The sequence below is a fragment of the Scleropages formosus genome, chromosome 1 (genome assembly GCF_900964775.1).
Source record: "Scleropages formosus chromosome 1, fSclFor1.1, whole genome shotgun sequence".
Taxonomy (NCBI): domain Eukaryota; kingdom Metazoa; phylum Chordata; class Actinopteri; order Osteoglossiformes; family Osteoglossidae; genus Scleropages; species Scleropages formosus.
In genome coordinates this window covers 45,552,697-45,573,433 of record NC_041806.1, presented here as the reverse complement: position 1 = coordinate 45,573,433, position 20,737 = coordinate 45,552,697, and the positions used below count along the sequence as shown (strand labels likewise).

At 47.3% G+C, this 20,737-nt stretch overlaps 2 protein-coding genes across 7 annotated transcripts in view; one reads left to right on the top strand and one right to left on the bottom strand.

Moving 5' to 3' along the window:
- The window catches only part of cep85l (centrosomal protein 85L), a 54,344-nt gene that overhangs the window by 2,942 nt on the left and 30,665 nt on the right, over positions 1-20,737 (bottom strand). For 4 of the 6 annotated variants that reach the window (XM_018742505.2, XM_018742504.2, XM_018742500.2 and 1 more), the window contains exons 4-12: positions 7,090-7,175; positions 4,747-4,864; positions 3,874-4,062; positions 3,072-3,224; positions 2,307-2,461; positions 2,045-2,162; positions 1,887-1,937; positions 1,625-1,732; positions 685-844 (exon numbers count right to left, since the gene is read on the bottom strand). In XM_018742505.2, the coding sequence (XP_018598021.1) occupies positions 685-844; positions 1,625-1,732; positions 1,887-1,937; positions 2,045-2,162; positions 2,307-2,461; positions 3,072-3,224; positions 3,874-4,062; positions 4,747-4,864; positions 7,090-7,175 (1,138 nt within the window). The remainder of the gene's footprint in view (positions 1-684; positions 845-1,624; positions 1,733-1,886; positions 1,938-2,044; positions 2,163-2,306; positions 2,462-3,071; positions 3,225-3,873; positions 4,063-4,746; positions 4,865-7,089; positions 7,176-20,737) is intronic. The other 2 variants (XM_018742501.2, XM_018742503.2) reach the window with 1 other exon arrangement.
- pln1 (phospholamban 1) lies at positions 17,895-20,069 on the top strand. The gene has a single exon (XM_018742506.2). It carries the CDS (start codon positions 19,053-19,055, stop codon positions 19,209-19,211), a length of 159 nt encoding a protein of 52 aa, XP_018598022.1. The 5' UTR covers positions 17,895-19,052; the 3' UTR covers positions 19,212-20,069.

The following is a 20,737-nucleotide window of genomic DNA, read 5'->3' as shown; positions in this document are numbered from 1 at the left end:
ACAAGTGTTCACCCTGGGCTTCTGATTGACTGTGGTTCATAAGGACTGTTCTCTCATACCCCTCTTTTTTTACATAAAGGGAAAACCTGCCAACATCAGTCTGACTGACTGTTTCTCTGTCAAACAAGGGCCTTTTCCCCTGAGCAAAGGCTAAATGGATTATTGTAGAGATAAGAGATCGTGTGCCTCAGCCCTTCAGGGGGATTCAGCCAAAAGCGGAGCTGATAATTGCACAAAAATAATTTTAAAACTTTTTGGGGGGGAGAGGAGAAAAACGACTGCTCATTTCAGGGTTTTACACATAATTTTAAACATTATTTAGAAGAACTCCTGTTTTTCCTCATGTGCAACCGGTCAAAAGGAGGAATTGCATTTATCTGATACTTTTTCCCAAAGTAATTTACAATGTTAATCTACCTACAATTATTTACCCATTTATACAGCCAAGTAATTTTACTGGAACAATTTAGGGTAAGTACCTCAAGGGTACTACAGCTGGAGGTAGGATTTGAACCTGCAACCACTAGGTCCAAAGGCAGCAGCTGTAAGAACTATGCTACCCATGTCCTGACAAACAGGTTGGCCTGGTGTCCAAAGAGTGATGAAGGACAGCAGTGAGTCCTAGCACAGGGTGGCATGTATATCCCCACCCCTGGGGGGCGCTGTGTGCTCAGTGTCACTTACACTTGATGCCAAGTAGTAGCGCCAGGTTAGGCTCCTTGCCTTGGGCCCGTTGGGTTAGGATGCTGCAGAGAGCCTTGAGGTCCAGCAGGCACAGTGACATCTCCTTCAGCAGCGGACCAACGTCCAGCCCCGACATGCCCTCTTCTAGCCATCTTTGCTTCTGCAAGCAGGAGGAATGGAACCAAGTCAGACCCCTGTGGCTTCGAGCCCTGACGGGCCACAAACACAGATGCCAAGGGGAACATAGTGAGATGTTGCCAGGGCAAGACAGGAAAAGATAACCGGTGGAGAGGGTGAAGAGCCAGGTTTAGTGTGTGATGTTGGATGGATGCTGTCCAGCGTGCAGTTCAATACAAACACCACTAACGCCATTACGGCTGCGTTAAATCAGGTTTTTCCATCAGAGCCATCATTACTTATAGATGAAACCACGAGGACTGGATGGAGCCCTTAGTAGAGTGATGGCACGATCAGAGACGTCAATAATTGTGAGAGGATTCAAGGTTAAGTTCAACCCCCCAGGTCGCAAGCCAGCGAGGGCCAGCAGAGGTGACGCAATCCTTGGAGAATGTTGTCTCTCTCACATCAGCGGGGGTAAATGTGATCATCATGTCATCTGTCACAACTCAGACAGACCATTCCAGTCAAAAGGTAGATCATGAAGGAGCTCCTCATAAAAGTGGATAACGTACAGCTTGAAAATCTGATACGCATCAAGGAGTACTCAGAAGATTCAAAAAGCAGAGGCTGAAGTGCTCTGATTGACACCCTCTAGATCGGAGCAGGAACCGTTCAACCAAAATGTCAAAAACCATTAAACATCCACCACACAAAAAGAAGTTAAGAACTCATGACAACCTTTCCAAACAGAAAATACCTCCTAAATAAACAATAAATAATGTGTCTGTAGGGGGCACCAGTGTCAGGGGAGAGAGAGTACCTCCTGCGTGGCTTTGGAGAGCGCCTCCAGGGTTTCATCCTTCTCCTGCAGCTGGCTACGCAGCTCCTGGGACACACCCTGTTCCGTTTGCAGCCTCTTCTCCATGGCCTGAGGGCACAGAGCGACACATGCGGCCCGTTTAATAACGCGACGGGATGCAGCACTGAGAGTCCTTAACGCAGCACTTCATTCACACTAAGTGGTCCTGACTCAAGGACACTCTTGAGCAGTCGGACTGCCCTCTCGGATCTGCGAGACTCACCGCCAATTCCAGGCTCAGCTTTTCAATCTGATTCTTCTGATTGTCGAGGAGCTGGAAGAGAATAGGAACGCTATTTAAACCGTGATTCTGCGTGGTTGTGGCACTGCAGATCCGCCCCAGCTCTGGGGGACAGCAGTCACCATGCACAAGGTGCCCACCTTGCTGCTCTGGGTGTGTTGTTCCCTCAGGGAGGCGTTGTCCCTTTCCAGCCGTTTCAGGTCCATCATGGGCAGCCGCACACCGTCCTCCAGGCACTTCTCCACCTTCTCCTGCAGGCTGATGGGAAAACCTGCAGCTTAGCAACACTGCAGCTCACTGGCTCTCTTACATTTCATCATTACAACATGGTGCATCATGGACTGTGAGAATGAACGCACACACACGCACGCATGCAGTTTGGGGAATGGGATCACCTCTTACCTCTGAACGGTGGCCACCAGCTCCTGCTCCCGTTGCGCCTGGCTCTCGATCAGTGCCTCTTTCTCCTTCAGCAGGGCCTTGCTCTCAGCCAGGCTTTGCTCCAGCTGGGACGCCTTGTCCTGGAGGGTCTGCGCCTCCCCCCTCACCTCCTCCAGCTATGCAAGGACACAGAAAACATAAATCCATTGAGAAACATCTTGGACAAGTCTGCTGCAGAAGGGAGCATTATAACCGTACATAAAAAAATGACATAATTAAGTGGCTAACACTTAAATGAACATATTGTATGATGATTACATTTTAAAGCATAATTGTCAGTAATGACATCCTCCAACAAGCTGTCAGCCTTAAATGTTAATACATGCAATATTCTCAGAAGCAGCAAAGCTGTAAAGAAAATCTCTTGGCTTTTCCTGACCTCTAGTGGTCACACAGTACACTCCCCTATTTTTCCCTGTAGGACAGTGCTCTCAACTTAAATGTCAGGTAAAAGAAGATTAAATAAGCAACACTGATTCGGGAATTCTAGAGTGCAGCTAAAGGGACAAACGAATGTGTCTCACTGTCGGAAACTGAGGCAGACAAACATGTGGAAATGAATGAACGAAGTGAACCTTTTCCCCCATGGTGGACATCCCATTTCCAGGTTACACTGAGCTCGCACTACAGTGTAGTGTGGTACTGGTGCTATGTTCGGGGGAGGGCGGTGTTCACAGAGCCCTGCTGGTATGGATGGTTCAGCCAGGTGAGAGCAAGTTGCAGTACCTGCTGGGCCTGGGTCTGGACCTCATCCAGCGAAGGCAGGTCAGCCAGGTACTTCTCCAGCGTCTCAATACGCTGCTGCTTCTCCTGGTTCTGCTCGCTCTCTCGCTGGCACTTTTTCTTCAGGCTGCTGATGTAGCGGTCCCGTGTCTTCATCTGCCAACACAACTGGGGTGAGCTTGTGTCAGCTGTGTTCGCGTGCATCACTCCCGGTGGGGGGGGGGGGGGGGGGTCGCACTGTTCACACTGTGCTCTTTGGGCACTGCCTGTCAAGGATCCCGCCTCAAACGCCCCTTCCCCAAGGCGTGTCAGTCAACCCGTTCGGACCGTGCCAAGCACCCCTCTGTGCTAACTAGAGGCAGCTGTCACAAACACAGTCCATCAGGCGAAGGAACAAAGTGAAGCATCGCTACTTTAGAACAGGGCCAGCCGCTGCAACGGTGGCCAGACGTCAAGGGCAAAAGCCTGCGTGAAACAAGGCCAGTGGAAGAGTGAGGGCACAACTAAGAATATCGCCATTTTTACCATGCTCATTTTACCAGCATATTTACCTTGTAGCCACTACAGCTTTGTGAATAAGTCATATGCTTGTCACAATCAAAGCAAGAGTAACAGCGATTCAGTCATTTAAGTTGCTGCTAGCATTCCTAAACGAGGTGCATTTCACTCTGTTGCTTTCCTGACAAAATACTACAAGGCAACAGTGGGATTTACTAGACCTTAAAACCTGTGTTGGGGTCAGAAGGGACTTCAGATGTTGAATGTGTAGCTACAGGTGTCTCCTAAGCCCCAGACGCAAGCATACCTTCTCCTCCAGCTTCTTGATGTCCTCCGTGTACTTCTGTGTGTTCTGCTTGAGGAGCTCGTTGAGATGGATCACCTCGAGTTCGGCAGCTGCCATCCTGCGGCCCAGCTCTCCGTTCTCGCAGCACAGCGGTCCCATGCCGTTTGGAAGCTGAACCGGGAGCCGCGGGCCATCGAATGGCGAGTCCTGCTGAGGAGCCAGAGGAGAAGATACATGCTCAGATTGGAATAGTTTGCTTATGCAACAGAGCAACACTTATCCGTTTTATTTTAAATGCACACAGATTTCACATGACTATTCCATGTAGGTTGTCACTGTAGTACCACATACAGACACCCCCCATTATTCTGTCTCCCGATATCTGGCTTGTCAAGTATGCAGTTCAGTATTAATACCACTTATTAGCTGGTCTGGATTGTCATTAGTCTGGTCTGTGTCTCCAACATAGACAGTGCATTTCAAAATTGCACCAAGTGGTTGTGTGAGAGAGTGAGACAGACTGTATTTTCTGCAATTATCTGTGAAGAAAAAAGTTGAGTGTAAAATACAAAAAACCCCAAAAATCATTCTTATTACCTATTCTAAATGTGGACTTAGAAATAACAGCTGCAGAGTGGTGAGGATGTCTTAGATACAAGCTCATATTTGATATAACCACAGGTGCCTCAAAAACACTCTGCAGAGGTGACAATTTTTTAAAAATTTAAAATCAAGGTGAGCAAACTATGAAAATGTAAAACTATTTTATACGTTACCCCGTTTTCCTTATAATGTTATGCATCATTTAGGATGATTTTGGGGGGAACCTTGAATGGGGCTGTAACCGTTTGAAGTTTTCCATTATAAAATGAGTTTTCCAGGCCAACACTGTACCGTTGCTTTAAGCAGGTAGGCATCCTCACTGCGCCCCCTTTGGTTCTGGAGGACCTGTTGCACTCTCAGTTCATTCTCCCTTATCCGTGCATGGAGTTGCAGTATCTGTTGCTTCTGCCTGCAGTACAAAGTAAAAAAACATGTTGTCAGCCATCCATATTGCAACATCCTAAACTGGACCTATCTAATCACTAACGGTCTTAGTACAACAATCAACAAATGTGATTGTTGCAGGGCCATTTGGTTTAATTCCCAGCTCAGCGCTGAGGGACTGCTTCCCAACTCCAAAGGATGTGACTGGACATGTCCTAGAGGGAATTCCTCACAAGATGAATCCTCTACCAAGGTACACCCATCCAACACGATCCAACAACCCTCGCTTTTCACGTATGTGATGAGTCCACAAAGGCAAAATGAGCTGCACTGATTTGGAAACCAGAGGCACCCCAGTGGGGTTTCCAAATCCAAGAAATGTGTTTGGAACAGAAAACCTAAAAACCAAACAGAAAGGGGGGGGGGGGGGGGGGGGGGGGGGCAGGGGATCCACTGACATTGTTTATGTTGATTTATCGTGGTGTGGGAAATTTCACTGTCAAGTTTTAGAGACTAACAAAATTGTGGTCAGGAATTCCCAGAAAACAGATTCATGGTATTCAACAGTCTATAATGCCATGTGTCTATTATCACTAATGAACAGCTAATAATTGACAGCGGGGGGGGGGGGGGGGGGAAAGTACACACACACACACACACACACACACACACACACACACACACACACACTTTCTGAACTGCTTGTCCCACAGGGGGTCGCAGGGAACCAGAGCCTAACCTGACAACACAGGGCGTAAGGCTGGCGGGGGAGGGGACACACCCAGGACAGGACGCCAGTCCGTCGCAAGGCACCCCAAGTGGGATTCAAACCCCAGACCCACCGGAGAGCAGGACCCAGTCCAACCCACTGCGCCACCGTGCCCCCCCTCAGAAAAAAGTAATTACATTATTATTATTATTGATGACAATAATAATACCATCCTTATATCAATTATTTACTATGAACCACTATTAATCACCCCTCTGTCCAAGGTGACTTAAAATGTTAGCTTTATAAACTAAGCTTCTTATAATTACTTTTGCACTTAACAGAGCAATTTATGGTTAAAACGCTCATCTAACTTATCACGGATGGCTCACTTAGAAAGTTCATAACTTCCTTTACATTGAGATGAGAATGAGACCTGAAAAAAAAAAAAAAAACAGGAACCTGGGCACAAGGCACTGTAAATATGCGCCCCCAAAAAAAACTTGTTTCACGCAGAACTGAACCAAAACAAGAGGGAACAGCCAGCCAGTGGAGGCCACTAAAGGGGCTGCTCTGCATATACATGCAGCCTACATTTCAGTGGCGAGTGTAGCCCCATGTAACCCCCCCCCAAGCCCCATGTCAGGTGCCTGGGCTGCCCCAGCTCTGGGAAGCTGTAGATGACCTGTCCCCTCTGCCCACCCTGGCATGTAGCGGCCTGTCAGCGGCTGGCGATGACGTGTGTGTTGACGTATGCGTTGACATGCCTGTGCAGATGACCTCGCTGTCAAGGTGACCTGAACGAGTACGCTGCAGGTCCGGGGAAACGCCTCAAGTCCAGTTCTCGGCAGTGAGGCACAGCACAAAGACCTGGGTCATTGGAGCTCAGCAGATGAAATTCAGAGAGCTGTCATCAACATAACAGTAGATTTGCTTTTTTCTGCCCTGCCTCAAAGTCATACTGCTCAGTTCAGACTTTCCCCCCACATTTTTCCCCCCAACATTTTCCTTAGTTATTGTAAGAATAATTGAAATTCCATAATATTTTTCTGCTGGATGAACTTAGTATCATTTCACTGACTGCTTAGTCCAAGACAGCTTATAAAAGTAGAAAAATCAGCTTGAAAATTATTTACTAATTTATACAGCTGGGTAGTTTTTACTGTGTCATTTCAGGATAAGTACCTAGATTAAGACTACTTCAGTTTAAACCTGGGTCTTTCGATTGCAAGTTACAGCAACTAATATGCCACCTTCTATCCATTAAGTTTATTTATTATGTGACACCACTTCACTGGCAAAGACCTATTCTTACCACAGCCACAGGGCTAACAGAGCTTGTACTCATTCTCCATTAGCATCTCAGAGAAGTTCCCATCATGTCCAACCAACCAACCAACCAGCCAGCCAGCCAGCCAGCCAAAAGAACAGTAGTACTTCCAAGGTCTTGTCAGTTTCATGACTGGTCTCGGAGACGACTCTAGCTTCCACCCTGGTTCAGTGATGTGCGAAAAGGCTTCTCTATACCGGGCTCCGCCCACCTGTCAATCTCCAGCTCTCTCTGGCGAAGGAGACCTTCTTTGATCTTCACCAAGGTGTTCACTGGGAGGGCCGTCCCACTCAGCATCTGCGGGCAACAGCAGAAGCCGGTTAGGGAAGCAGGTCGCAGCACTGCCTCGTTGTGTCGAACCACCGTTAGACACTTTACTTCTCTGGCATCAAAAAGAATAAGGAATATAACAGTGCATTAAAATTAAATAATTCACAGGGAGGGGGGGCTATATCACTACAAAGTACCATATTCTCACCAAATGTGAATTAAACTGTCAGAAAATCAAGCAAAACAACTACACCCAGAGACAGACACAGCGCACAATGTGCCAAGTGCCATTATTATAAAATATGTGCTGAAGTGAAGAACTCCAGCTACGGCTGTACGTCCTTTTCCCTAGTGCACACCCAGGAGCAGAGCGTCAATTCTTCTGGGCAGGTTGGCGCGCAGGAACAGGAAAGTGTCCGAACTGTGGTTCCTAAGTGAGTCGTCTCATATGACGTGACATAACTGGACGGTGACATCTGGCAACAGTCCTGCTTGCGTTGATGTGCCATCAAAGTGCATTGATTTAGGGCCTGTTGAAGGGTTATATTGAGGAGGAGCAAATACCAACATTTACACCCCATCCCAGGACAAATATCCTGACCACTGGAGTCACATTGAACACAAAGTACTGATGCAAAGCAAGTACACCTGGGTAGCCTGGGCAAAACCTGTATGTGTAGAAGGAACTGGACAGACTTCACTGTACACTTACTTACCACGCAGTGCTCAACACTGAAGTGCTTCTCCACACTGGCAAAGGACACACTCACTCCCAGACACACACTGCATGACTCTTGCTGGTCATTTGTTCCCTCCTACTGGGGAGAATGGTCTCACTGTTGATGAGCCCCACCTGTACACAGGGCTGCCTCCCCTGAGGGAAACACCCGCTGTGGCCGTGAGATCCAGACACAAACACTACAGAACTTCCACATATAATGTAAAATTTTGGAACACAGCTAAGTACATATCTGCAACAACAGGTGGCATAGTGATGCCTTGCAATCCAAGGACCATCGCCCTCCTGCTGTCATACTCTTGAGCAAGGTACTTCCCCTGAATTGATAGAGTAAAGATTACCCAGCTGTATAAAAGTGTAAGTTATTGAAACTACAGCAGTACACAAACCTAAATCAATTTTGAGAAACGTGTCACAGAAATGAATAAATAATATTTAGGGCACCTAAGGCAGCTGGTAGCAAAGCGGTTAGAGCTGCTGCCTTTGAACCCAAAGGTTGTGGGTCTGAGTCTCATCTCCTGCTGCAGTACCCTGGAGCAAGGTACTTACCCTAAATTGCTCCAGTAAAATTACCCACCCATATAAAGGGGTAAATAATTTTAAGGAGTTTAACATTCTAAGTTGCTCTGGAGAAAAGTATCAGCTAAATGAATGAATGTAAATATACTGTAAGGTATGTTTAACCTCGCGTAAGTTTAACATTTACGGTAATCAACAGTTGTCATAGCTGGATGTAGAACTGCGAGAGGCGGCCCGCCGCGATGCCCAAGGGACTCTGCTGGCCTTCCACAGGGAAAGTGCTGCAAACACAAGGACGTACCTGCTTACAACTGCTGCTTTTCTTTTGCAAATAACTTTTTTAATAGTCTCTTTAAAATAGCAGGATCGCTTTTTCCACTGCTCGTGTCCAAGTTGTCCTGAGGCCAAGCTAAAAAAAGCTCTGTGTTAAAGCCATCCCCATCCCCCCTTATCTCGGTGTACCGGCCCTGCGGCACGGCCCCTTGAAGCCAGGGTGCCGCATGCCTCCCGCGGGCCTTGTCGCGCTCGCACACCCTGATGACAGAAACCAGGTGTTTTCACAGTGAGCCTGTCGTCCTGCTCTGCTCCCTGCCGCGTGGCCTATTTTTACAGAGCAGAGTCTCAGGCCACGGCAATGCCACAGCATGTCCCCTGGGATCCCATCCGCTTTGGACAGGACAGTAACAAAGACATTCAAATGATGAATATCAATCCCAATAGGAGGAAAACAAGTGTGATGGGGGGGGTCCTCCTTCCCACATCAGCTTCACGTGCTGGGTGGGGGGGCCACCCTGAGTCTTTGTGTGTGTTCAAATTCTGCACCATACTCGCATTCACATGCATATTTTGATGCATTTTTGTGCGTCTGCCTGCAAAACACAGGGAAGAATGATTTGAGCTCCGGCAGCGCAGGTCACCCATACACAGGGCAGTGGAATGTGACCTCCTTGTGTAAACGATTGGAGGGAACAGCACAGCTCCCTCTGGGGACCTGACTCAAAACAGTGCTGCCTTTTAAGCTCAGGAAAAACCCCTGAGCAGCCGGAAGTCACAGAGTCCCTCTGGCTGGCTAATTTGGGGATGAGAGAATCTGGAACAGGCCCAGCGGGCTTCTTGGTGACATGCGAGTCAGGCCTGAGATACACAGGGGTCGCAGTTGTGGCCAACAGCAAGGGAACCTCCCTCCCCAAGCTCCGAGGGGGACCTTCCATTGGAGGAAAAACTGAGAAGGAACCTGAGAGACACCATCAACTCATAACCAATCAGCACTTGTCCAACACTAGGTCATGATGGACTACCCTGGAAACCTAGGGAGTGAGGCAGGGTAGACTCTTGATGGGATGCCAGTGCATCACAGGTCAGTCACACACACATCAAGTCCACCTAAGAGAACAAAATTGTGCAAACTCCACAGAGACTGAGCCAAGTTCAAATCAACATCCAAGCCCACAGCCCAGGAGCTGGAAGTCGCCGGCATTGCTTGATCATGCTGCCCACTAAGGTGGAACCCAGGGGGGAGGAAAAGAGAAATCCAGACTTGCATTTCCACCCCCAAACTCCTGGCGCTGCTCTCTTGCTTGCTGGGCAAATCGGCATTTCCATCAGAGGTTAGAATGCGGCGCTAATCCTGCCCCCGACAGGAACATGGAGCTCTCTGCAGTTGTCTTCCATTCTTCTCCACCTGACCACTCTAATGCAATTCTACTAAGTCTGGCCCATCGCACTCATCTACCGATATCGCCAAACATAACGTGCCTTCATAATCCCCATTATGCATTCGAGTTCTCCTCACAAACACACTGTGGGATTTAAAATGAGCTCTCACTTATCAGCAATGCTGCCCCCACATTAAAAATGAAACTAGCGGAGATTAAATCTACCTTCCAGGCCTAAAGCGGGAAGGCCGGTGAGGAAGTGTGAGGCTCTGCTAACCGCAGCGTCACCGTTTAAACATCCAGCTGCAGTGATGTTAGTCATGGGTACTGAATGGAATGTACACTGGGACACAGTCCACACAAGGGACCCCTCCCCCTCGAGGGTGGCGGGGCAGCGAAGGGTGCACAGCAGTACTTTGTACAAAGGGGATTTCTGGGGCAGAACACTAAAAAAGTAGGGGAGGCGTTAGTCGCGCCATGCGGTCTGGTGTATTGAGAGAGAATGGATAGGGAGGGCACAGCTGGCATTCCTTACCCACCGATGCCACCCTTCTCCTATCCCAGAGACTGTCTCTGCAGTCATGAGGGCTTCAGGGGAATGGGGGCTATGCCTGGAATCCAACCCCATCTATACTGACTACCTTCATCAGCCTTACAGTGGGGACAGAGGGGGGGGGGGCTGTGGTAAGCAACCGCAGCCTCATTTCACCTGTGCTCCTCCTGCCTGTCCAGAGGACATCCCGGTCATGGGGCTTGTGGACGAGTGTAGGAGCGAGAGAACAGGCTCACGGCCTATGTCCTGAGAGAGAGAGACACACACACACACCCCTCCCCACCAAGGGACGCCAAGCACAGGCCTTATTTAAAGTGTGAGGGATTTGCTGGAACACAGAGGGTTTATTCCTGGAGACATGACAGCACACAACACTAGCGCCTGGTGTGGCAGCTCACATAAAACACTGGGCGCAGGGCGGCTGGAGGACACGTGGTGCAGATGGACAACGCGAACACAACATTTCACTGTCCAAAGTTACATTTATTTATTTAGCTGATGCTTTTCTCCAAAGTGACTTATGTTAGTCTGCCTACAGTCATGTATCCATTTATACAGCTGGGTAATTTTACTGGAGTAACTTAGAGCAAGTACCTTGCTCCAAGATACTATAGCCGTAGGTAGGGATCATACCTGCGACCTTTTTAGGCCCAAAGTCAGCAGCTCTAACCACTATGCTACCATTTGTCCCAAATTCACTGAGCTCGCTAAACTAATGGCATCACACAGTTGCGACAGGGGGGAACCAAGTGTAAAAGTGGCAGTTATCCTGTTTAAGTGGACCATTATGTTCGATATGCTTTATTTACAGGATGTCATCTCAAGTGCTGTCACTCTGCAGCCACCCGTTTTCCACAGCTCATCTCGGAACACCGAGCGCACGAACCAAATCCTGGTTTTAGTTGCTTTGAGAAGTGCCCATGCTGACCTGTCTTCACAAGGCATAGGGGACCATCTCCCATCAAGTGCATATGAGGGAGCTACATGCAGGGGCAGTGGGTGGTGTAGTGGACAGAGACATCACCTCGCAATCTGGAGGACCTGGGTTCAAATCTCCAACCCTGTTGTAATTAGCTTGTTCAAGGCACTTACATTACATTTATTTATTTAACAGATGCTCTTCTCCAAAGTGACTTCCAATGAACTCTATGTAGTGTTATCAGCCCACACACTTTATTCACCGCAGTGACTTGCACTGCCAGATACACTACTTACAATGGGTCACTCATCCATACATCAGTGGAACACACGCTCTCTGTGTCACTCACACATTATGGGGGAACCTGAACGGCATGTCTTTGGACTGTGGGAGGAAACCGAAGCACCCGGAGGAAACCCACACAGACACGGGGAGAACATGCAAACTCCACACAGACTGAGTAGGGATCGAACCCACGTTCTTTCGCTCCACCCAAGCACTGAGACAGCAGCGCTACTCGCTATACCATCGTGGTGCTCCCCACTTATTCCTGAATTTCTACAGTGGAAAAAAATACCCTGCTGTAAGTAGCTTACTGTACAAATGTTTTGTCATTTTATAGAACACCACCAGATAAACGAATAAATAATAATGTACAGACAACACCAGACAGAGCATTCAGTCATTCTTTGCAGAGTGCTGTACATGAGCGGGTATAAATAGTTTGTGATATTCTTTGCAAAGGAATGTCTTTAATCCTCAAAAATGGCATCTTATTGGCAGATCCTTTCTATTCTGGGATGAGATGACAGGAGATGTGCGTGGTCATCACCACACTTTGTCCTGGAGTTAACAGGCATGAGACCCTCAAAACTCAGTTACAAACTTAAGTGTCTAGTGTACCAGCAAACTTTCATTATCCATTATATTTACATTTTTAAAAAAAAATTCTCGCACTTTTCTCAAAAGCAGCTTAAAATGTTAGGTTTGTACGCTAAGCTACTTACAATTATTGAACCACTTATACTGCTAAATCATTTTACAGTATCAGTTGAGGGTAGGTACCTGATCAATTGTACCACAGTTGGATTTAAACGCAAGTAAATTTGATGGACCTGCTGCCCCTGCCCACTAGTGTATACAAATTGTTACCCTGAGTAAACAACATGCACAATTTAGCATTTAAAAACCATCTAATGTATTAGCAGTTAAATCAAACTGACTGCAGATATTTTTCCTACAGATTTTAATTTCATGTCTTTGGGACAACCACCCCCAGCTGAGCCAAGCAATGAGACCCCTCCCATAGTAATTTATCATCACACACGGGTGTAAAATGCAGGGGGGTGCTGCTGCTGCCATGCAAGCACTGCAGCGCCCATCGCCATAGTGACACCTCACTTCTAGGCCTGTCACATAACCCAGCTAATCGGCCACCAGTTCCCAGAATTTTATCAGTGCCGTCACCTTCTCCCATGGCCCCTCCAGGCACCAGGTTTTCAGCACATCATCCTGGGCCCGACAGCCCCTGCCTCCCTTGGCGGGGGAGAGACAGTGCGACAGATGCAGACAAGGGGACTTTGCATGAGAAACTCCCACAGGATGGCCTTGTTTTTCTGACACTCACATGAATCCAACAAAAGATCCTAAAGAGCACAGAGCAAGTCCTCTAGACCACACCAGCCACAAAGTACAAAGAACGTGTAACTGCAAAGTGCAGTCTAATGAACATGATGGTGTATGTATGTATGTTGATTACTGATGTGCCATTGTAGTTAGTCATGTTTACACATACAGTACGTGTATTCTTGAATGTTTTCGAACTCACTCTGAGTAGAATGAGAGTAAAATTAATTTTAATAACTTGCGTGAATATAAGGGGGGTGCGGTGGCGCAGTGGGTTGGACCACAGTCCTGCTCTCCGGTGGGTCTGGGGTTCGAGTCCCGCTTGGGGTGCCTTGCGGCGGACTGGCGTCCCGTCCTGGGTGTGTCCCCTTCCCCCTCCAGCCTTACGCCCTGTGTTGCCGGGTAGGCTCCGGTTCCCCGTGACCCCATAAGGGACAAGCGGTTCTGAAAATGTGTGTGTGTGTGTGTGTGACTGTGGCAGTCGGGGATGCACAGTAAGGTACAGAAAATCAAACCATACTGGCATTGGCATGTCCACACCAATTGGCCGGTGGCTCCTGTTACAAAAGCAGAACCCGGATGAAGCAAGTGCAGCGAGACTTGGTGATCCCCAGTCAGGTGATGCGTTTCATGAAATCGCCACTGTCTCATTCGCCGTGGCCTTCTGCTGTGCAACGTTTGAGTATTAGCATACCGGGGGCTTTGTGCTAGGAGGCTGCTAGCCAAGAGCAAATCCCTCCCTCCCCAGGCCCCCACATCCAGCAGGTGCGAACAAAATCTTCGTGCATCAGAACCATGCTTTGGCCTTGTGCTCTGCCAAAGCAGCCATTTTAAAAAAAATGCCCTTTCACAGAGCGTTTCGCCCGTGCGTGCGGCCGGCTGAGTGCCTTATAAGGAAGAAGGAGCTCCAACAAGGGGCTCATTTTTTTCCCCTGGTCAGTAGAAAACACTCCCTGAAAAAGTCAGAGGAAAATTCCCACCAACCCTTGAGCGAGGGTCACAGACATCTGCACAGGGGACACTTGAGCATATCAAATGCTCATCTGCAGTTCCTAGGAAACAGGATGTTTGTTACTGTGCAATTCACATGTAGACATAGACATGTGCAGAAAATGTGAGTGTAGACACCCCGAATGTGAGAACATCTGCTTGCTAGCCAGCAAGTAGCTAATCTCGTAGCTTGCTGGTTGCCATGGTAACAAGCAGAAACTTGACTGGAGAAGTGATTTTGGTACGGCCCATGCAGAAAGTCAGGGACATGGTTGCTCATGCAGTATGTTCTACCACAGCACTGTAAAGTCATGGGATCAGTTCATTTGCCTCCACATTTGAAACAATCCCAAAGACCACGTACTTGGAAAAAGCATAAAAGTATTGGGGGGTAGCCTTGATTGCTTGATGCAGTACATATCTTTTTTTTTCTTTTTTTTTTTTTTAAATGAAAAATACAAAGGGTTTCCTTCCAGTTGGTGCACAGTGATGGCTCCAATACCCTACCAAAGCAGATCATCAATATCACATCGCTTCCTGCCACCCCAACACAAGCTCGCTGGTAGCTGCTGTGCATTTGTCTTGATGCCTGGAAATACATGTGGCCCGTTTAGCCTTCCATGGCAGCCTGCACTTGGAACTTGTCATCATAACAAACAGACACACAGCAGATCAGCACGCAGCGGGAGACTGCAGTGGTCCTGGAATGCGGCAGGTAAGAAGGGGGCGGCCCTCTCCAAAGAGTGGGAGTTCTCTGTGGAGGACCACAGCCCCTCCCACCACCGCCTCTCCAGCTTTTACATCTTCCCCCTGGTTCAGCCACTGCACCCCGCCCCCACCCCCCAGCTTTGCCTCCCTTAAACTCTGGGACATGTTCAGACAGGCTGCCAGAGACGCTCGACATCCCACTGGACAGAGGACATTTTTCTGCACCCCAGGACAATACCCAGAGTTCCTTGAGACCCCAGACCACCTGAGAACCAACTGAGGTTACCACTGTGCCAGGTAAGACTGATGAGACTCACCTCTCCATCCAACACCTAAAGGGGCTGGCAGGGGTGGGGGGGGCTTTCGCTTTCAGAAATACTGGTAGCGACACAAACTGTGACATCTACAGATCCCAAAAAACTGTTGAATTATTGTTTCCAGTGGTTGAAATGATTGTTTTGGAAATGTTGAGGAAAAGAGTTGTTCTTCAAAAGAAATTCCATCAGGTTTAGTCTGAATCCATGACAACTGTCCACATCAAGCTACTCCAAAGGACAGCAACAACTAAAAAGGCAATGTATTTGTTTAAATCCAGTTTACCGCAGGCGTACAATAATGAGTGGAACGTGAATCAATTTGGAGCTTTAAACCAATGAATTTTCTCGCTGTATAAACGTTTTGAGCAGAGTAGAAAAGTCCTTACAAGGAGATGATACTTCAAGCCTTGCCATCTTTCAGACACTAAATACAGACACTTAATAAGAGAAACATGCAGTTCAGCCTCTCCACACAAGATAAGTTGTGTGCAAATAGGCTTCCAAGATAAACACAAAGACTGGATGTTAAACAAATGGGTCTAGTCGTGGTCTCTGTGCTGCAGCCTAGATTGCAGCCAGCTGCCATTTATGCATCTGCCTCTTGGGGAAACAGCCTGAGACACAGAACTTTGGTGGACCAGTATGACAAATAAATCCAAATAAATCCACAAAGCCACCCGTGCTCATGCAAGGGTGGTGGGTGCCGACATGCTGGATGTCGATATACCTCTCAAATTAGCACCATTCAGTTGTACCAGAGACAGCTGGTATCAGGTTTGAATCTAACCTCCAGTTGTAGTACCCTTGAGCAAGGAATTGACCCTGAACTGCTCCAGTAAAATTGACCAGCTGTATAAAGGGATAAATAATTGTAAATTGTTTAACGCTGAAAGTCACTTTGGAGAAAAGTGTCAGCTAGATGAATAAATTTAGCCTTGAGGACAGAGGAACTTTAATGGCACAATGTCAGATTCACTGGGGGTTCGACTCACACGGATAAGACAAACTAGGCTGAGAGGTATGGAAGTCACCCTGGGAGGGATTCACATCTGTGGTTGGATGTCCATCCTGTGATGTTAGTGGGTGTGATATTACTGTGAAAGACAAAGGTCTAGTGAGAAGAACCATTAAGCCTGAAGCAATGGCTTTGATCAAAACAACTTATTTTCACAGGACCTGTAGCCAAAAAAAAAAAAAAAAAAAAAAAAGAATTATTCAAAAAATTTTTGCAAGGGAGCAAAAGGGCAGGAGCTTAGATTGCTCTTGTGCTCAGCTGTTTGCTGAACTTCTCTTCTGTGGATCCTGCACACATTTTTGACACATGGCATACCTGATCCCAGTATGCTCTGCACCTACTTCCAGCCAGCATCTTAACCCCATCTGTAGATCTCAGCTTTTACCTTGATGCACTTGGGCTGGCATTATTAGACCTTCAAGCTTCAGACCAGCTGCCTTCAACTCAGTGCTCTGGAGGTGTTAATGATCTCTGTTTTCAGGCAGGGAAATTAGCACCCTCTCATAAACCCTTGGCAAGGGGAATGCTGTTGGCAGGCTCCAGAATTGAAAAATGACACTTGTGCCCATCCTCATAATGTACTTATCAAAACAAGGGTCATGTGATATGCAGGACACTGACAGTTGTGGTGTCAAATTCCAGAATCACTTACTGTAAAGCAAGAGTGCTCCAGGAGCCATGTAGGGCCATGATTGATCTTCTCCACAGAACAATATTCAAATCTAAACGAGCAAGAAATCTCCAGTTCTCAGCAGAAAAATGCCTTTAAAAGGCTGCGTCATGCCTAACAGTTAAATTAAAAAAAATAAAATGGGTGCATAAACAATGAAACTTGGATCCAGTTTTACTGTGCAAAACTGATGCTGAACAGTAATAGTTCTTTCGCATTCAGAGCAAAGATATTTCTCCTTGGCAGGAGTGTCAGTTTACATGGGCCAAGTCAGCAGTGAGAGTACACTGTGGAGGGACAGGATGTGTGGGTTGGAGGCATGGGGCAGGACGGATTGCTGGAGTGCGTACTTAAAAATCCAATTAATGCTCGCAAGGACAAATTCTACCCATAATTGCATGAAAAAGTCTGGCAAAAACTGCAGAGGTTCAGAAACCACAGAACTGTCTTTTGTTTCAGTACCACGGTGGAGTAGTGATTAAACTTGCTGCCTCTGGACCCAAAAGATCCAAGTCAGTCCAAAGTTTGAGTCAGACCTATTGCTGTAGTACCCTTGAGCAAAGTACTTAGCCTAAAATTGCTCCAGGAAAAAAAAAAAAAAAAATTTACCTACTGTATGAATAGGTAAACCGCTGTGAGTTGATTTACAGAAAAGCATCTGCTAAATCAATAAATGTAAGTTCACAGGGCAATGCAGATGTTGACTTATTGGGGGCAAAAACGAGCACTTCACAAGTTCCACCAATATCTAATTACCCCTCCAATGTCCAGATCTGTCACTGTTCAAAGCATGTGGAAGGGCTGAAAAATCTTTGCTCCCACCACCCCAACATCTCCAAACCACCAATTTCCTCACAACATGCACAAAGGTCATCCCTAAGAATAACTGGCAGCACATACCTAGAGTGGGCCAGATAGCAGGGTTGGATTGTGGTGTAGACAAAACGTCGGACGTCGGGTTTTGTCACCTTGTTGCCGATTTTCAGTGGACAAATGAGAAACCCCCTCAAAGCAAACACATTTCAGCATGTCGGGTCTGGTTGAGAGCAGGGCAAGCAGTGCCTTAGGAGGCGTAACTTTTATTCAAGGATATGAAAGCAGACAAGCCTCAGCAAATGCAAGCATGACCCATACAGTGGAATTTCTGATCGAGCCCTCTTACAGAACCACAATGGTATTATTGGCCCTCGGTTCTCCACAGAGATGTCAGCTGAAGAGACTCAAAATACGGCACTAATCCCATCACAACTAATAAATCTTTATTGGAATAATTAGTGGTAAGAGGACAGCCTGTCTTTGAAACAGGACAAGCTTGAGTGTGCAACTGACAGTGTTATCCATAAATCTAAGGCACAGTAGTTGGACTGAATGGGAGAGGGTGGGGGCTGGGGGGTACACACTGGACGATTCAGGTCTGCATCAGGGTGAGGTAATGATGTAACCAGTCTTGGGGAAGGCCTATCCATGTGTTCATGTGCAACTGTCAGTTTCAAGACTTGTCCCGTCCTCCTAGAATACATTTACAGCTATAGAGAAGAGGGTTTAGATCAGTTAAGAGGCGACCTGTGCCAGACAACGATGTGGGGAGGCATCCTCTGCCACTGATGTATCCCAGTGACAAAAAGTCTTTAAATAAGCGCAGCAGCACTTGGACCTGTCAGTGGCCACGTAGGTGGAATATGCGATTTCTATGACTCAGTCTGTCAATCTCACTACCAAAAGGAAAGAACAGGAAAAGAGTAAATAAAGTGACTGGTACAGGAAACACTGAAGATCCGTGCAGTATCACAATGCTGTATAACTGCACCATTGTATAGGCGTGCATGTAATACTTCAGTGTCAGAACATAAAGCATGGGAGCTCCAAAACTCTTAGTCCAAATGGCAGTCTTTTGAAATGAAAAACCCCTTTTTCTGCATGCCAAGTTGTATATTTCCAGCCTGTCCACTCATTTAATTCTCTGCTGCTCCATCCCCTCAGCTCTGTGAAGCTCCTTCACTCACCCTCTGGGCTCATCGGACCTCCACAGCCACACCCAGCACCACCCTTTCCTACCTCTCTCTCTTCCACCCCATTTTCAGTGCTAACCTACAGCTGCAACTGGTGTCCACACTTTCCTCTTAATCCTCACACCTACCCCCACTTCCTGGCTGAACCACTGCCAAACATCTCACCACACTCTTTCCTGCCAATATGGAGAAAGTGCAGCACATCACCCGCTCAGCTATCCGGAGGGCATCCAACATAGAGGTGCCCCCACAGGCCAAGCAGAACACGCAGGACCTCTTTGTCAACTTTTGCCTGATCCTTATCTGCCTACTGCTCATCTACATCATCCTCCTGTTGATGTGATGGGGTGAAGTCACACCTGTGGAAACCCAACTGGGTGAACTTTACAGGGGGTGAAGCTGAGGGTATATGCAAAAGGGAGGGGACTACAAGCCTTCTAGGGAATTTGTGTGAAGGTCAAAGATTGTGTTAGTTGGTCAAACTGTGCATGATCAATCTCCACTCCTGTGGAACAGCCGCTGGGAAGAACCCAGTTGTCTGTCTGGGTTCTAGGCCCACTCTAACCAGAGAGAATGGCTGCTGGTAAAAGCTAGGCCGATGAAGGCCAGGAACTGAGCACGAGATCTCACGTCATGAGCACCACCTGACACGCAACCTCAGCCTGCACTCCTCCAACTCCTCTCCTGGGCCTCCCTGCCATTTGCACCTCTCTGCTTAAACTTCGTTTTGTGCTGTGCCTATGCTTGCTGTGTTCAAATAAATGAGGTATGTATTGAAAACAAACTGGGAATCAACTGTGTCTTAATGAACCATTCTCTGTTGCAAAGTCTTGCCTGACCTTCCCATGACCTTAGAAGTAACAAGAAGCTACCAGTTAAGCAGGCACAGTTTCAATAATTAATAGTCATACACTTGTTTGATCTGGACATTCCTTCGGCATCTGGAACTTTCATTAGAGAAAATTCATCTTATTTGGCGTGTTATCACTTCAGAGCGTGATAAATTATACAGAGTTATGAAGTCATTCTCAAACTTACTTGAGGGAGATGCCATAATATTATTAGAAATGCAACATAGTTCTTAACAGTGCATAAGATAGCATCCAGGAGAGAACCACCTGAAACCCACATTTCGGTGCCTGGATACACAGTTAAACTCAACAAAATGTTATTGGAAGCTATTCCAGTCATATTCAAAACCCACAGATAATTCTTCCATTCTTCCCGAAGGAACAGAAAAGTAGGATATTGTAAAGAGATGACTCGTGTGGCAAGTTTTAGTTCTCTTAGCAGAACCCTGGTACAGAAGCTCTGCACAAATCACATTCCAGAGCTCATGACTGGATGAGGTACATGTTAGGGGGCAAGAGCACGTCTCTCCCTGTGTGTGTGTGACCATTGCCCTGTCTCCTACATCCTGCACAGCCACAGTGCACGAGCAGCAGGATGGTGTGAGCTGCCCAGGTTGGTGCACGCTTTGCCAGGCTCTGCAGAGTGTCGACTTTGAGCAACCCATCTCCCAAGATTCCCAAAAAAAGTCAAATCATCGCATCCAGGGACGTCACATTCCCAAACCTGCAGCGGTCAGCATTGGTGCATCATGGATCTGGTCAACAACCGTGGCCTGAACCTCATCCTCAACTTCTTGCTGATTGTGGTGGTACTGATCCTGATGCTTATTCTGGTCAAACTTATGTGACCTTGATCCAAGCTCCCGCATGGCTTGATTCATGGGAAAGTGATGACAGAAGATGGAGGCACTCCCTCCCCCCTCCTCTGGGGGTAGAATAAACCCAGTCACTGTTAAGCTCCTCCACTTAATCTGAGGACAACACTGGAGGCTCTCAAAGATTTCCTCGTTCCAAGTAG

Bases quoted from the DNA above. Each gene is read 5' to 3' on its own strand.
- pln1 (XM_018742506.2), top strand. From the start codon at position 19,053: ATGGAGAAAGTGCAGCACATCACCCGCTCAGCTATCCGGAGGGCATCC.